This window comes from Mesocricetus auratus, unplaced genomic scaffold (genome assembly GCF_017639785.1).
Source record: "Mesocricetus auratus isolate SY011 unplaced genomic scaffold, BCM_Maur_2.0 Super-Scaffold_100011, whole genome shotgun sequence".
In the NCBI taxonomy this organism is placed as follows: domain Eukaryota; kingdom Metazoa; phylum Chordata; class Mammalia; order Rodentia; family Cricetidae; genus Mesocricetus; species Mesocricetus auratus.
Genome location: NW_024429195.1, coordinates 32,087,070 through 32,103,147, shown reverse-complemented (window position 1 = coordinate 32,103,147; position 16,078 = coordinate 32,087,070). Strand labels below are relative to the sequence as shown.

At 37.6% G+C, this 16,078-nt stretch overlaps 1 protein-coding gene across 12 annotated transcripts in view; it reads right to left on the bottom strand.

Annotated features, from left to right (window-relative positions):
- LOC101823368 (EGF-like and EMI domain-containing protein 1) overlaps positions 1–16,078 on the bottom strand; it is a 648,492-nt gene that overhangs the window by 172,136 nt on the left and 460,278 nt on the right. For all 12 annotated transcript variants that reach the window (XR_005880408.1, XM_040754542.1, XM_040754540.1 and 9 more), the window contains one exon: positions 10,278–10,400. Coding sequence is in view for 11 of the 12 variants with exons in the window: in XM_040754542.1 (XP_040610476.1) it covers positions 10,278–10,400 (123 nt within the window). In the remaining variant the exon portion in view is untranslated. The remainder of the gene's footprint in view (positions 1–10,277; positions 10,401–16,078) is intronic.

The window sequence follows — 16,078 nt, the reverse complement described above, 5'->3', positions numbered from 1 at the left end:
CCCATGAATGAGACCAGAAGTATTCATAAGCCCCTATGCCTAACCTAGAAGCTATATACAATTGACAGCAACTCACAAAGGAATAATTGGTTTCCTTCAGTGGAGTAACATTAGTTACATATCACACTTAAGGGCAGACCCATGACCAGCAGTAAATGGCCAACACAAAATTAACTTATTGGTACTTTTGGAGTATCTTTTTTTATTTTTGGTTACAGTGTTTTATCTGGGCATGTGTACAAATCTTTGTCTTATACATTTTGGAATCTTTGTTTTCTTCTATTTTTTTCTGTGTGGGTAAATGTGTGTGTCTGGGCATCGTATGTGTTTCTTGTGCTTTCCCTTTGACTCTTTTTTTTCTGTTTGTTTGTTTTGTCCATTCTGATTTGTTTATTTTTGTTTTATTTTACTTTCTAGAGATCTATATGAATTCTAATAAGAAAGGGTGTGGATTTGTGTGGGTGGGAAAGTACGGAGGATCTGGGAGAAGTTGAGGGAGAGAAAAATCACAATCAGAACATATTGCATGTAAAAAAATCCATTAAAAAGAAAGAGTCAGTTGTAATAACCCTTCTATCAGAGCTTATACAGGCATTACTGAAAGCATTCATAGAATGGGAAATCTTTAGATAGGACTATGGAAGGGAAGACCATAGTTATGAGTGAGGACAAGGGTATATGGTACCCAAGAGATGGGACTACCCTGAAAGTGTGCTTGCTAAGAAGGAGGAAAGTCAGCTTCAAAGGCATCGAGATTTGTGATATAGAATAATGTCCACTGGATGGGGTTCTGGCATTATTTCTCCATGTAGCTCAAAGTAAACAAAGAAGCACCTGAACTAACGATGCTGCCCAGGGCATCAATGCCTTATAGCTAATTGTAGAAGGTTAAGTTTTATAAGTGAAAAATATCACACCAGAGGGTGAAGAAAGGAGTTCAAGGAAGTGTTCTGAAGATGATCAGGAGTTAGGGGTAGGTTAGAGGTCAGAAAACCCAATAAAGATGTTTTTTGAATTATCACGAAGATGGAGGAGAACAAAAGAAAGCTGTGAAACTTGAGAACACGTGGACTGGGAAGGAGAGGCCAGGACTTCTGACATACAGCACCAGGAATGAACACTCCCTGATTTGATATTTGTAGGAGAATAAGCAAGTAATATCTGATATAAGCTAAGGCCCACTCTATGAGATGGAATGGAATTCATACAGGATATTGTTTGTGTGACCAAGAATCTGACACTAGATATCTCAGGAACCTAGGGTAAAACTAAATACTACTGTCAAAACAAAATACCTTCAATGATAAAGTGATTCCTATTGACATTCTGTGCTCAGTCTTCAGAGAAGCTTCCTTTTACAGCAAATGGGAACAAATATAGGTACAGAGACAATACTCAGAGAGGGAGAGCAGAGATGCTTAAACACTTGCTCTAAATTGGAAGTCTGCATCAACTCCCTCACCTTAGGGCTAATGAATGAACTCCACCCCCAGAAAGAGGAGGCAAAAAGAGTGTAAGAGCCAGATGGGATGGAGGACACCAAGAAAACAAGGTCTTCTTTTTAAAAATGATCAAAGCTCACGTGAAGACATAGTCTCAAGCAGCAAGCACAGGGCCTGCACATGTCTGTACCAGGTCCTCTGTGTATACGTTATGGCTTCCAGTTTAGCATTTTCATGGGATTCCTGAACACAGGAACGACAGTGTGTCTCTGATTCTTGTGTGTTTTCTTGGGATCTTTTCTTTTGGTTTGTCCTGTCCAATTATATTATGTTATATTATATTATATTATATTATATTATATTATATTATATTATATTATATGAGAATCCCTTAGAAGACTGTTTACCTTCTAATGAGAGAAAGAAAAGGGGATGGATCCAAATGGAAGGGTATGTAGGGAGGAGATGGGAGGAGTGTATGGAGGAGAAACTGTAATCAGGATATGTTATTTGAAAGAAAATAAAATCTACTTAAATAAAAGGAAAAATGAAGAAGGAGGAGGAAAGGCAGGATGGAGTAAACCCAGATGTGGAGTTTAGTCAGAAGCACAGTAGATAGCAAGTTTGCCCCCGAGCATAGAGCCAGGAGCCAGGAATAAATCCCCAAATCTCTAGGTGTGATTCAACTGTGAAGGACCTTCAGCTGAGAATTTTATTTTTTCTGCAAAAAATGCTGAAATATTCCTCCTTTCACCTCCAACACCATCACACTAGAATTGTGTGTAAGGTGTGCAAACTCTTAAAGTGAGCTTTTTTTCCTCTGATGTTAAATTTGAATTTTCATCGTCTGCTACAATATAGTATCTGCAAGCACTAGTCCATTGTCGTGGCTCATCAGAACACATTTAGATCTACAGGGACTGAACACCTGTTGTTGTACTTAGTCCTATGGCTGTGGCCAACAAAAGCACCAGATAATAATACTTCCTGAGGGTCTCTTGCTGTCGCACACCCACTCAAGATTTTACCTGTACCATCACTCTTTCTCATGGGCTCCAGGCTGATAAACTGAGCTATTTATATGTAAGTAACTATATCAGATCACATAGTCTATATATATAACCTTGTAGTAAAGTTAACAATCTTTGCCTGATAAGAGGGAACAGATATTTTCCCAATATATACTCTTCCCAGATTACTCCAAATCCCAAGTGTTAGGATACTTAGTCATAAATTAGGAATGTAAAGTTAACATATTACATTTTCAGTTACACAATTAAAACTCCCTCATGCTCAGCATTTCTATTTTGAATAAGTACTCTGTCAGGAAATGATGGAGTAGACACATAAAACCTAAAAATCATTGGTCTGAGCCATGGTTTACTGGGATATTGTTGCATGATAGTTATGAATTTAATGTCTTCATTTTAAACTTTATCTTATGTGGTAGTTGTTATACAATGAACTATAAAGTCAGCTAGGCAACACAGGGAAAATTAAATGCTTTTTATATTGTGTTTTTAAATTTGATATTGTATATAACAAACATTTCATAAATAAAAAGAAAATATCATAAAAGTAAGGAATGTCATTTGCCATCTATGGATACCATCATGTGAACATTTTGTTATTTGGTAAGAAAGTGTGTGTACACATGTTCTTTGTGTGCATGCATGCTTCTGTGTGAGAGAGAGAGAGTCTGTGTGTGTGAGAGAGAGAGAGAGAAAGTGTGTGTGCGTGTGTGTGAGAAAGAGAGAGTCTGTGTGTGTGTGTGTGTGTGTGTGTGTGTGTGTGTGTGATCTGTCTGTTTGTTCTAGCCTTAGGCACAGAAGCTGGAGATCATCACATTGCTATTCAAAGGAATTTTCATCACCCAATGGGCCTTAAAGAACCTTTCTTGTTTGCTCATTTAGCTCCAGAGCCCACACTGTGTTTCTTCCAAACTCCATAAGCATCCATTGGTTGTGGGATGATATATTCTTTTATGATGGACATGCTCATGTGTAATGTATAATATTTATTTTGTGAATTACTTTTCTGATAATATTAGAGATAAAAGGGGAGAATTAGAGATGGCACAGATTCTGAAAATCAGAGGGACAAAAGAAGTACATTAAGCTCACACAGTTTTTCTATGGTATGCCCAGAACTGATACCTCAATCTCTCAAAACCCTCACTTCCTGAATCTGAAGTCTGAGAGAAAATAGAAAGATTCTCAGTGTCTTCCTGACAAGTGAGTGGACAATTGCTGCAGAATTAATGTTAAAGCTCAACATCAGATGAAAACTTGATAATTTTTTAAGCTTTTTCAAAGGCCATACAATAGATGTGAAGAGGCAAAGGGTGTTTCTTTAAATTCAACTTTGAAGGACTAAATTTAGCACCCACCACATAAAAGTACTTAATATTGCAAGAGTGATGAATTTGATAATGACAGAGAAATGCCATCAATCTGACAAACTAAACAACTTTTTTAACCTGCCATAGACCCGTTCAACACATCAGCTGTCATCTGAAATGAATTCTGTTTCTAATTTCTATTCATAAATAATGCAGTTAATTGAAAGGTAGTTACAAAGAAGTCTTCAACCTCCTTCTCCAATATGAAAGCAATCTTTCTGCATTTCTTAGCTTCTACTCCTCCATGTGAAATGAAGCCAGACATCATCAGAGCACTGAGAGAAAATAAAAGAGCCCTTTGTGTGAAGGCCAGCACATCTAAGGGTTTTCTCATGTTCAATTTTTAATTCAGCATTTTCTTAAAACACAGAGCTCATGAAAAGCTCATGTAAGGATGTTTAAGCTCAGAGATTCACTAAAAAACCACATTTTTAAGCTTCTTTTTGTGCATGTATATAATCTTGGCTGCCAAACATCTGCATATTTGTAATTGATTAAAATATGACAATGACATTTATGTATTTCTAATTGAATGGAATAATGTGATAATCACAGAAAACTTTACAACAGTGGACTGTGACTTTTCCTCCTCTTCCCTTCATTTAATGGGACTAAAGAGTACATGATAAATAAAGGTATTTCCTGACTATTCCAAGTAAGTGGCATAAAGGCGTGACTTTTCTGAAGAATGAAAACATCACAAACCTTCTTTTTCTAAAGTTTCTCATTGTGGACAGCTGTGATTGCATTCATTTTTTCTGGGGGAAATATTAATAGGCTTATGTGATGAAGGAGAAAAGGAAAGAAAAAGATATGTGGAAGCATTCAAGTTTTCAGTGGCTTAATTAGTTCATCTCTCTGAGAAGACTGATTTCAGCCAGTACACCAGAGGGTGGACATATTTATAAATGGATATCTGAGATAAACATCTTTCCTAGGGTGGCATTAAAAATGGAAATTCAAGGCAGATTTTAAGTGGTATGCCAACTTATATCCAAAACTTTACAAGTTACTAAAAATGTGAATTATGTAAACAAATACTAAAAAGTTTAGGTGATTTTCAATAGTTTCTGTTCCCTAGCCACTCAGAGACAATCACTAGAAATAGATGCTATCATTCTATATTATCATTATTTAGGTTCCATTATATCAGTCAATGCTAAGACAATAGCCAACTAAAAATTACACAGAGTCACTATATAACAGAGAAAATTGCCAAAGTCCCAATGCTTAGAGCTCCAGAACAAGTTCATATCTTTCCCTAGTAAGCAAATCCTTATGAGTGAAGTTCATATATCTTTTATTATTTGGTGAGTGAGGTAATGCTCTAAGTTCCCCACTGGTATATGCTTATAGTGAAAGTAGGAAAAATGGATGTGGACTAGAGGAGAAGTAAATGAAGGAGAAAAAGTAAAAAAGGAAGGAAAGAAAGAAAGTGAGAAAGGAAGAAAGGAAGGAAGGAAGGAAAGAAGGAAGGAAGGAAAGAAAGAAGGAAGGAAAGAAGGAAGGAAGGAAAGAAGGAAGAAAGGAAGGAAGGAAAGAAGGAAGGAAGGAAGGAAGAAAGGAAAGAAGGAAGGAAATATGCTAGATAATGTAACGTGAGACCTGTACTCACCAGAATAGTAAAGCAATGCCGACACTGAAAGTAGACAGTGTACTGCCAGAAAGCCAAGGGGAAATTCAGGAAAAAATAGTGCTCAACAGAGTCAATGGTCAAAAAGAGAATGTAAACTGTACACCTTGGATTTGACAGGACACTGTCACTGCCTTTTGTGTGACCTGAAATGCCAGCTGCTTGTATACATATATAAGAATATGTATATAAGAACAAATATATTTTAAATGTACATATATATGAATATATCGCTAACAAGATATTTGTGTGCTATGATTTATAATTAAAAAGAAGGAATAACATGACATTTGGGAGAATGCCTTTAGCTAGAATCACAGATAAAATTTAACAAAACAGATGACTTTTAATGTGAAACACAGTAAGGAGGGTTTTGATGGATGAACTTGGGGCTGAGCTATGTCCTACAATCAGAGGAAAGTGCAGAGCAGAAGGAGAAAAGGTGACACAGATTTGAAGTGTCCAAGCTTCTGCGGAGCACATCTTAGAACCATGAAAGGAAGTGGCACATAGGCATTTCCATCTAGGTTGATGACATAATGTTGTTTTATATTATCAATAGCCATTATAAAAGCTGTATTTACTAAAATGGGCCATGAATTTGATTTAGCCCTGTCTTGTGAGCTATGTTTCATTTGTTTGTTTGCATTTATCAGAGATTTAAAGAAAATCTATCTGAAGTGAACTTAAGTAGGTTTTTCAGAAAACTGTTTTCGTTCTGAATGAAACTCTTTTGACCTCTTTGGCTCTGAAACTTTTTAATCTTTGAATTAGGAAATGGGCTCCATCACTTCTTAAGTTCTTTGTAAGTACAACTCAATGATATGGAAAACTGGTTTTTAAAAAAGCACCTAATTATGCATATATACTCAAATCATTTAAGTACCCACTGATTTTTTATTATTATTAAACTAATCACGAAGTTCTCACATTCTATTTTAATGCTTGTATTTTAAAAGTTCAAGTTTCTTAACTATTTTTAAATAAAATCCAAGTTATTAAAGGTTGTTCGATATGCACAATCCAACAGAGATTTTTTTCCTCAGCAGATGGCTTATAATGATATTACACTTTTGTGAAATCTGTAAAATTTTAACATGATAGTATTGAAGTCATTCTAAGAATGATGTATCCATTTCTATATTAGAAAATCAGGATGTAGAAAGATTTGGTGGCTTGAAGCAGGTCACCTGCCCATATGTGTTACAGTCCTGAGTCTATACAGACAAAACCTGACACAAACTCATGTGAGCATTGATACCTCAGCTCTTTTTAAACTTGATATAATTTATTCTGTTTTTCTCTTTTTCTCGCTCATCATGTTAGTTGTACAAGTGTCTAGACCACACTCCTGTTGGCTTTCCCATGATGAGTTTATACTCTACCCTAACCAACAGCTTCATTTGCTGTGATGCCCTCATGCATAATGCTTCTACTCAGAACAGCCTTTGATACTAACTTCAGAAAGGTACAAAGTGTATGGCATGGGAAAAGTGCTGCCTGAGGACATCAGAAACCGTGTGTGTGTGTGTGTGTGTGTGTGTGTGTGTGTGTGTGTGTGTACCTACAAGTTTATATATGCATATGGAATGGTTGTTCACTTGTATGTATGTGCTTGTGAAGGCTAGAGCACAGCTTCTGGCATTGTCCTCAGAAACTTTATCCATCTACTTTGAGGTAGATTCTCTCATTGGCCTCAAGTCACCAACTAGACCAGCCCCAATGAGCCCCAGGGATTAACCTATCTCTTCAGTAACCCAAATGTGATTTGCAAGCATACACTACCACCATGCTGCAGAATTTTCAATGTATTCTGGGGTCTTAACTCTGGTTCTCATATTTGTGAGGCAAGCATTTTAGTGACTGAGCTTGCCCTCTGTCCTGGAATCTTATTACATAGAAGATCAAGGAAGGAACAATCATCACTGGACAAGTGTGCCTCATACATATGACAGTAGTATAGGACATCATAACATAAAGGTGTCACAAGTTTCTCCTTCATATATCCTTTTAAAGGAATGTCATCAATTATAGAAATGTATTTGGAATATTTTGGGGTGTCAAAAGCACGTAAAAGGATTTGATAGAAATTAAAAACTTGCTCTAAATGCGCACTAAAGGTATATATTGTATTTCGTCAGCAGCCCAAACAAGCCTTTGTTGAAGCCAAGTAGCTGATACGTGCAACTTCCTGTTACCATTGTCAGCTGTCATAGACTCCTTTTATACCTGTCTGTGTGATCTTGTGATTCCAACAGAGGCAGATGACAAATCAATGCATTGCAGATTAGATCCCTTCTGGAAAGAAGTATCTACAATTCCATGCGGGGTCAACATACTTTCAACAGCACAGAAGCCTTCTCCCAGATGTGTGTCTGCCAGACCAATGTACACAACAAAGCAAAGGAAGGGACATACATTCAAATACACTGTAGTCCTCAAGTCCCAGCATTTTGTTTTTCTCCTTTCTGTGACTCTCTGAGCTTCATGGCAAATGTCTACTACAACCTCAGACACCATTCTGACTTCTGTCAGATAAAAATCTCCAAAGAAGCTGGGAATGGTAATCCCACCAGTAAGTAACCCAAGCCCTTAAGAGGCTGAGGCAGGGAGATTGTGAGTTCAAGGCCAGTTTCAGATATATTATAGAATTTGTTCCAGACTCATCTGAAGAACAGATCACTGTTGGCCAGTTCTACAGGGTTCTTTCTGTACAAATAAGCAAACAGTTGTCCCAAAGGCTCCACCTCTATCTTTAAACACAAGGCACTTACAAAGAGAGTCCTGAACTCTTTCTCAAGGTTGATGTGACTGCACTGTCAGAGATTCCTAATAGTCTTTCTATAATCAAATGTCCCTCTATGTGCACAACAAAGACATCAAGACCACTGTCACAGCCAAGTAAGTCTGCCTGAGGCTCTGCCCAGCAGTTGCTGGAGACTGCCAGCCAATGAGTTGGAGCCCTGGCCTGAGTGTGGCAATAGAGTTTACATTTCACATGAATTTAGTTTACTTGTTAGTTGCATAATATACATTTCATTTGTACACGGTCTTGAAATTCGGAGTAGAATGACCTATATGCAGAGCAGAAGTTAAGTCGCTGTCATAGCAGCTTCATGTATATAAAGTGAGATTTGCCTCCTAAGGACTAGAAATAGATGCAGTAAACCCAATCCAATGAATCTCTATTTTGTCAATATGTTATTAACACAATAATGATGGTGGCAGGGAGGAGAAGAGTAGCTGGTTGGAGCAGCTAATGACTGCTAAGAGTTTAGTAAACTAATTTTACCCATAGACAAAAGTTAGCCATGCTTGTTTATTTTGTCCTTCCACAGATATCAAATATTAATGATTCATATAAACTACTATTTCAAAAAATGATTTTACTTTAGATAAAATGTTCACCAGCTTAGGCTTGTCCTTTCCCAACAAATATCTCATTTGCATATATCAGCTCCTGCTGCTCCTGCACAGCTGTGACTTGGGCAGTAGTTTGAAGGGATGCTAGTAGCACATGACCTAGGAATGGAAATGTCATTGCCCCTGCAAAGACAAGAGGATGTTTCCATTTAATACATGTGCCAGGGCCACTGTCCTCCAAGATGTGCTGTCTGTGACTACCACCATGCTGAACTGAGTTCCTAGTTATTAGGGTCTGCCTTCTATTTGTCTTCCGTTGACTTTGAAAAAGATCTCCTCTTCCCTCTTGGCCCTCTCCTATTGTTCCCTCACACTTTTATAGCCTGCTGTCTCACAACAGCATCAGATAATGGCTAAAGAATTCTTGCCTGCTTGCTGGTCTCCCCTCAGACATGCTAGGAACAGCAGAAGGTATGTATGTTCCTACATTTACTGACAAAGGTGACTTATATTCAAGTTCACATTGTAAAACACATTGTAAGCTACTAATAACAATTAGGTAAGGTTGAAATGGTTAATAAAACTTATATAAACAAAGAAAGAAATTAAGCTGTCTGATAGCAAGTGCTATGTTGTTAAATACTAATTAATTTAATCAGAGACATGAGATTAAAACTGGAAAGTATCATTATGTAAGATGAAGAGCATGACTTTCCAAAAAATAAACACACTTTTACTCATATTATATCAGTGAAAACAAGGAATATTGATAATCACACCAGGAAGAGTGTTCTTAAAACTCCACTCCTTCCTTTTCATTTACAAAAACAGCATTCACCTATTTCACGAAATCCACTAACTCAAAATCATGTAAACAAAGAGATGAATGATCACTTTATTGTTCCAAAATTACATTTAAGGGCATTTTGTGGCAGAATAATCATGCTGTAACCTATATTAAATATGTGTAGTCTTAAATGTACTTGGGTAACTTCAAGTTCTTTGGAATATAGTCTATTATAATCTCTTTGATGACTAAGTTTTAGACTTGGATTTACTTCTGAGTACAATTATATATGAGATTACCATATCTAGTAATTATCATGGTTTAACTTACTCCAACATTTTAGTTTGGTGTCATACTTGTTGCATAAGCAATAAACAAATTTATATGCAAAATTACACATTATAGAAATAACAACATGTATGGAGATTCAAGTTGTACTTATAAACATTAATTTCTGCATTTCTTTCTCCATCTTTGTCTGTCTTTTAATAGCAAAATGCCTATTATATTCTAGAAAATATACCTGAACTCAACTGCCATCAGTTTCTATAGATATTTTTTACAATAAAAACATCTTTCTCCTCTGTCCCTTGCATGGGCAGGTCGATTTTCATTGAAAATGGTTTCAAGCTGGCTCTAATATTTACTCACTTATGCAGGTGCGTTCGTCAGCATGGCGTCTGTACCCTGTATCACACACACAGTGGAAGGTGCCCAGAGTGTTAATACAGCGCTGCTGGCAGCCTCCATTCACCACCGCACATTCATCGATGTCTAGAGGAGCAAGACAGATGGTCAGGATTACAATGTCATTCCAATGTTAACTTCACAGAAGTGGTACAAATATTTCTTTGATACACAGTATGTGTTATATTGTACAAAAGCACCATCTCTATTTCCACAAATCTATGCTTGTTTGATCCACTTTGTTCCACCATGTAAACAAGAAAATATAGATGAAAATGTTATTGAGTGGGTTTTTGTTTTGTTTTGTTTTTTCTGTTTTTTAGGACAGCAACCATGAGCATTGTGATCCTCTCACAATTTTCTGTTCCTCATGTACTGACTAATTAGGCAGATCTGAGATAAAGATATTTCCTTGGGGAAGGAAAACTGGAGGAGAGAATTACAATGAGCTACTCTCTCTGGAGAAGCTCACATTAGTAGATAAACACCTATTCTTGGTCTGACAGTGCTGAATAAATCCAGTAATGGAGTTAAGACCTTGAGTCTCCTTCCCATGTGCTATAGTAGACATCAGAGCAAAGATAGATGACTCAAATGAAACCATGGCTTAGTGTTCTCAGAAAAACATCAATACATTGGTCCCACTAATTTAGCTTCTTGTTCAAGTGGCTATTTGCTGAAACACCATTTTCATATAAGAGATTGGCTATTAGCTTTGAAAATAAAATGGAAAATAGTCCAGAAAAATTTTAATTACCTATGTTGTATTATAAGTAATAAATGCTATCAGTATACACAAATATAATATTGATTTCTTACTGAAAAATTATTTCATTTCCCAGAACTTATACTTCATTGTGCCTCATGCAATCGCTACTTAGATATTTAAAATTATAAGAGAACAAATTGTAGGCTATCTATGAATTTTTTAAAAAATTCTAAACTTTCTTATTTGGAGGTTTGTATAAGTTGAAATGAGGGTTGGTGTGGTAGTATGTCCCTGTAATCCCAAAGGTCAGCATTTTAAAGCATGAGAACCCTATATTCCAGGTTAATCTAAGAAATGCAACTGGGAGGGGATAAATGAGGGAGAGAAGGAGGAAGAAGGCAGGGAAGGAGGGAGGGAGGGAGGGAGGGAGGGAGGGAGGGAGGGAGGGAGGGAGGGAGAGAGGGCAACATCTTTCTGAAAATTTCAAAGTAACAGCCATCTCCTGACTTGGGGTGTGTATTTCAGGGGATAATTAGATTCTTACTGCCCATACACTCATACCTGCTGGAAAGGATATATCATGTGAACAGTCACTCACTGGATAGTTCATTTTTTTCTAAATGGAACACAGAAAGCCACTATGACAATGACCATCACTACATATCTCCATGTCAAAATCTCAGGATTGGTAAGAAATATTTGACCAATGGTAACAAAAGAGTTTTCATTTACCAGGCATTTATTTTGTTCTTTCTCAAATAAAAGTGATAGTATATTCCCCACAAGTTTGGTATATCTTCTGAAATATAAGATACTCTGGATGAAGTCCTAATATTTTGAAAGTAAATTGTATTTCAGAGATAAAACTCATTGATGTGTCAAAATGTAAGAATTTTTATTACATTCTGAGTTTGTGGTAACCTGGCATATAAGTGTTTTTCATACAAAATAATGTTAAAACAGAATTCTCTATTTTGTGTGGGGATTTAATACCTATACATGTTACATTTTTATCTTACTGTCTTTGGGGCATTATTCTGCAGAGTGGAGATATAATTCTGAATCTTAACTGTCAACATCTAGATTAGACATCCTTCTGAGGTCTTTCATTTTGTACATACAAATAAAACTCTTAATTCCCAAGCATAATATACTTTACATGATAAATAACATTGCAACTATCATGAATCATACAATAGCATTTTATATGTGTATATATAAATTAAAAAGGATCTTAAAATATGTGAAAAGATGTAAATTGTTTCTTCTGGGGAGGGCAGACAGGTGTATTCCATTACAGCACTGGCCTTCTGCTGATGGGGTAGCATGCTAGACAATTTTTTGAAGCTTTATTTTTACTTTATGTGTATGTGTGTATTGCCTGCATGCATACATATAGATCATGGTCATGCAGTGCCCACAGAAGAAACCATCACATCTCCTGGAACTGTAGTTTCAGATGACTGGTAGCCTCCATGTGAGTGCCAGAACAGAACACCACTCCTTCGCTAAAGCAGTCAGTGTTCCTAGCTGCTGAGCCATCTCTATACCCCTACACAAAACTGTTTAGCCTTGTCTCTGAGTTTCATGTTTGTCAGAAGACAGAAAGCCACATAGATGCTACTTGTGTATGAAATACATACTTTAAAGTAAAGTTTGTTTTGATAACTGCTCCCTTGACTTACTCGCAAGATTTTAATATTTTCTTATCAAAGACACAGACTTAGTGAAAAAAATAAAAAATAATCACTGACTATGCTCTCAAGATATAATAGATATAGACTTGACAATGAGCTTTCTCTACATAAGCTTTGGTATGTTTATATTCTTTTTTATCATTTTTTATTTTAATTTTAAATAGCTTGTTTTACATGTCAATCCCAGTTCCCTCTCCCTCCCATCCTCCCGCACTCCCCGTCCCCCCTCCCTCCCACCCTATTGCCAAATCCTTCCACATAGGGGATATCTAGAGTCTGTCATTTTACTCTTGGTAGGGTCAAGGCACTCCCCTAAGAGTCCAGGCTGAGACAGCATCTCTCTTTGTGCTATAGGCACACGAAGACAGTTTGTATACCAGGGATAGACACTGATCCACAGCTCAGGGCCCCATAGGTTGTCCAGGCCTTCTCACTGACACTCACATTTGGGGGGTCCAGATCAGTCCCATGCTGGCCTCCCCACTGTCGGTCTGGGGTCCAAGAGCACTCCCCTGTTCAGATCAGCTGTCTCTGCTGGTTTTGCCAGCCCATTCTTTGCCAATTTGCTCATCGCTCCTCTCTCTCTGTCACTGGGTTCCTTGGGTTCAGTTCAGTGATTAATTGTGTGTTTGCCTCTGCTTCCATCAGTCACAGGATGAAAGCTCCCGGATGGTTATAGACATCAAGTTCATTATCAGGAATGGGCATTCGAGGTGGTCCCTCCACTATTGCTTAGCTGGTCAATTGGTGTTATACCTTTAGATCACTGGAGGTCACTCTGGTGCCTGATCTGTCTTCGATCCAATGATTCCCTCTTCCCCCTATTCTACCCCCACCCCCTCAACTTTCTGTTCCCCCATGACCAACTCCCTTCCTCTTTACCCCCTCTATTCTTCCCAGGTCCCACTCCCCCACCCCTCGCCGTGTTCCCCATCCATTCAGAGGATCTTGTCTCCATCCTCTTCTCTTGGGTACTATGCATATATGCATATCTTTTAGGTTCTTTCCTGTTTCCCAGACTCTCTATCTGTGGAAGTGCAGACTGGCACTATCCTGATCCATATCTAGAATCCATATATGAGTGAGTACATACCATGTTTGTCTTTCTGCGACTGGGTTACCTCACTCAGGATGGTTTCCTCCAGTGCCATCCATTTCCCTGCGAATTTCAAGATTCCATTATTTTTTTCTGCTGAGTAATACTCCATTGTGTAAATGTACCACATTTTCTCTATCCACTCTTCAGTTGAGGGGCATCTAGGTTGCTTCCAGGTTCTGGCTATTACAAACAATGCTGCTATGAACATAGTGGAGCAGATGCCCTTGTTGTATGAACCTGCCTCATTTGGATAAATGCCTAAGAGTGTAATTGCTGGGTCTAGTGGTAGATTAATTCCCATTTTCCTGAGGAATCTCCATATTGATTTCCAAAGAGGCTGTATGAGTCGGCATTCCCACCAGCAGTGGAGGAGTGTTCCTCTCTCTCCACATCCTCTCCAGCATAAATTGTCTTCGGTGTTATTGATTCTAGCCATTCTGATAGGAGTAAGATGGTATCTCAGAGTTGTTTTGATTTGCATTTCCCTGATGGCTAAGGATGTTGAGCACTTTCTTAAGTGTCTCTTGGCCATTTTAGCCTCCTCTACTGAGAATTCTCTATTTAGCTCTGTACCCCACCTTTCTAGTGGATCCTTTGGTGTTTTGGAGACTTGTTTCCTGAGTTCTTTATAAATTTTGGAGATTAGCCCTCTGTCAGATGTAGGGTTAGTGAATATCTTTTCCCATTCTGTGGCCTGCCTTTTTGTCTTTTTGACTGTGTCCTTTGCCTTACAGAAGCTTTTTAGTTTCAGAAGGTCCCATTTGTTAATTGTCGATCTCAGTGCCTGTGCCACTGGTGTTATGTTTAGGAAGTGGTGTCCTGTACCAACTCGTTGAAGAGTATCTCCCACTTTCTCTTCTAAAAGTTTCAGTGTGGCTGGATGTATGTTGAGATCTTTGATCCATTTGGACTTAAGTTTTGTACAAGGCGATAAACATGGATCTATCTGCAGTCTTCTGCATACCAGTACCCAGTTATGCCAGCACCATTTGTTGAAGATGCTTTCTTTTTTCCACTGTACAGTTTTAGCTTCTTTGTCAAAAATCAGGTGTTCATAGGTGTGTGGGTTAAAATTAGGGCTTTCGATTCGGTTCCATTGGTCTACATGCCTATTTTTGTGCCAATACCAAGCTGTTTTCAGGACTATAGCTCTATAATAGAGCTTGAAGTCAGGTATGGTGATGCCTCCTGAAGTTCCTTTATTGTATAGGGATGTTTTGGCTATCCTGGGCCTTTTGTTTTTCCATATAAAGTTGATTAATGTTCTTTCCAGGTCCTTGAAGAATTGTGATGGAATTTTGATAGGGATTGCATTGAATCTATAGACTGCTTTTGGCAAGATTGCCATTTTTATTATGTTGATCCTACCAATCCAAGAGCATGGGAGATCTTTCCATTTTCTGGTATCTTCTTTGATTTCTTTCATCAAAGACACAAAGTTCTTGATATACAGGTCTTTCACTTCCTTGGTTAACATTATCCCCAGATATTTGATACTGTTTTTGGCTATTGTAAAAGGTGATGTTTCTCTGATTTCTTTCTCAGTCACTTCATCCTCTGTATATAATAGGGCCACTGATTTTTTTGAGTTTACCTTGTATCCTGCCACATTGCTGAAGGTGTTTATCAGCTCTAGGAGTAACCTTGCGGAGTTTTTGGGTCACTTATGTAAACTATCATATCATCTGCAAAAAGTGAAAGTTTGACTTCTTCTTTTCCTATTTGTATCCCCTTTATCTCCTTTTGTTTTCTTATTGCTGTAGCTAGAACTTCAAGTACAATATTGAAGAGATATGGAGAGAGTGGACAGCCTTGTCTTGTTCCTGATTTTAGAGGAATTGCTTTGAGTTTCTCTCCATTTAGTTTGATGGTAGCTGTTGGTTTACTGTATATTGCTTTTATTATATTCAGGTACGTTCCTGTTATCCCTGATCTCTCTAGGACCTTTATCATGAAGGGGTGCTGGATTTTGTCAAAGGCTTTTTCAGCATCTAGTGAGATGATCATGTGGTTTTTCTTTCGCAGATTGTTAATATGGTGGATTACATTGATAGATTTTCTAATGTTGAACCATCCCTGCATTCCTGAAATGAAGCCTACTTGATCATGGTGGATGATTTTTCTGATGTGTTCTTCATGTAAGCACTTAGTGCTATAAACTTTCCTCTCGGCACTGCTTTCAAAGTGTCCCATAAGTTTGTGTATGTTGTGTCTTCATTTTCATTGAAATCGAGGAAGTCTTTAATTTCTTTTTTTATTT